Here is a 2,010-nt window from a genome sequence, read left to right on the forward strand (position 1 = left end):
CTCAGCTCACTTGTAACTAGAGAACCACAAGTTTTCAATAAAATCAGTCTCAAAATACTGGTACTTGTTATCCGGACTATTGACAACCTCGTTCAGGGAATTCCAACTTCCATGTGTATGCGGGCCACATGCTACATAAGAATGGCAGGTACTCCGCGGGCCACATACACAGGGGAGCAGGCCCGTATCCAAGATTTTATTGAGGGGGGGATGCTCCACATTTTCGGAGTTCACCCGTTAGTAAAACAGCGAACATGAAGCCCGAAGGGGCACACTCAAAAAGCTTGTGACCCGCGGGTCGGTAGTTGGAAATCGCTTTAATCGCTGACCTAGTAAACTTTAAATTTTGCTGTTTCAGAGTATATCGCCTTCGTACCACAACTCCCCTAGTCCGTCACCGCCTGCCACAGTCATGGGTCAGGTACTGAGCTCACTTAACTCAAGTGTTCTGGATGACTTCAATCTCAACATAGAAAGCTTGCAGGGCTTCGATTGTAATGTTGACGAGGTGAGATTCTTTGTCTAGTCTTGAACATGAAGAGAGCATGAAAAATGACTAATGGTGGATTTCACCAACGACTCAACGAGAGATTTAACTAATGGGAGAATTTTCAATGAAAGAAGGAGTATTTAATGATCCAAACAAGATTTTTTTAAAAACTCCTCCTTTTAGGATTACTAAAAACTCTTTTTGGATCATTAAAAACTCCTTTTTAGATTATTAAAATATCCTTTTGGGATGATTGAAAATTCTCCCATTAGTTAAATCTCTCATTAAGTCGTTGGTGAAATCCACCATGAGTGTTTCAACGCCTTTTTTATTTCATAGCAATGAAACACCTACATTAGACGCATGTGGTCTGTATCGTAGTGTGTCCATCCTATAGTATATGTGTCTCATCAGATGGGTGATAAGAGACACAGTACTTTCCATTTAGGTGCTGGGTCAGCACAAGAACTTTAAAGGTGTGTCCATAATTTTTGCGCAAGCGTTTCTGCGCATTTTGACGTAAAATCTGACGTCACAACTCTTTGAACTTTTTCATTAGAACGGCAATTAAAAATTGAATTTTCGACCTTTTAAAGTTACTTTTTCGGAGTTTTGACCTCAGATTTGGATTTTTCACAACTTTTTACGTAGGAATCGACCTTTTATTAATATTTTTTACCCATTTGCATCTGCTCCATTGTCCACTGATATTGGCACAAACTATTTGTTTGTTCTTCCTATTTTAACATCACGGGAGAATCCTGTTCCAAACATTTTCTTGCTCAAAAGTTTGGTCTTCCAGAGAGAAACGCTGCATGCATCCTAGGGCCTCTAATGAAGGGGAAAAATTCTAGTGAGATTTTTATATTACATACTTAAATAAATAAATGTGTTTCCTGAATTCCTATACGTTTTTGTTATCACTGAGATTAATGTTAACATCTCCGTATGCCCAATTGTCCACTGATATTGGCACAAACTATTTGTTTGTTCTTCCTATTTTAACATTACGGGAGAATCCCGTTCCAAACATTTTCTTGCTCAAAAGATTGGTCTGGCCATCCAGAGAGAAACGCTGCATGCATCCTAGGGCCTCTAATGAAGGGGAAAAATTCTAGTGAAATTTTTATATTACATACTTAAATAAATAAATGTGTTTCCTAAATTCCTGTACGTTTTTGTTATCACTGAGATTAATTTTAACATCTCCACTCTCGTGTGTTTCAGAACTCAATCCGTCACAACCTATCCCTGCACAGTAAATTCATGCGGGTCCAGAACGAGGGTAGCTCACCGAAGAATCCGAAGATATTTTTCAAAGACCTTATGTCACCAAACGGTGCCGCCAAATGCAGTCCGACTTCATTTACAAATAAGAATAAAATAAACAATAATAATGAATTATTATTTTTTATACAATTTAGCAACAGAATGAAATGTTTATTTTCTCCTCAGGTGATACGGCATGAGTTATCGATGGAGGGGGGTCTGGATTTCAACTTCCCCTCCTCCACAGCCTC

General features: G+C 38.7%; 1 protein-coding gene across 1 annotated transcript; it reads left to right on the forward strand.

Moving 5' to 3' along the window:
• Nucleotides 1-352: 352 nt before the first annotated feature.
• LOC113472909 (forkhead box protein O-like) lies at nucleotides 353-2,006 on the forward strand (the record flags this gene model as incomplete). Its single annotated transcript, XM_026832697.1, has 2 exons — nucleotides 353-508; nucleotides 1,946-2,006. Coding segments are annotated over 2 exons (217 nt in total), but the record flags the coding sequence as incomplete, so codon positions are not given.
• Nucleotides 2,007-2,010: the final 4 nt, after the last annotated feature.

This window comes from Diaphorina citri, unplaced genomic scaffold (assembly GCF_000475195.1).
Source record: "Diaphorina citri unplaced genomic scaffold, Diaci psyllid genome assembly version 1.1 scaffold10219, whole genome shotgun sequence".
NCBI lineage: Eukaryota > Metazoa > Arthropoda > Insecta > Hemiptera > Psyllidae > Diaphorina > Diaphorina citri.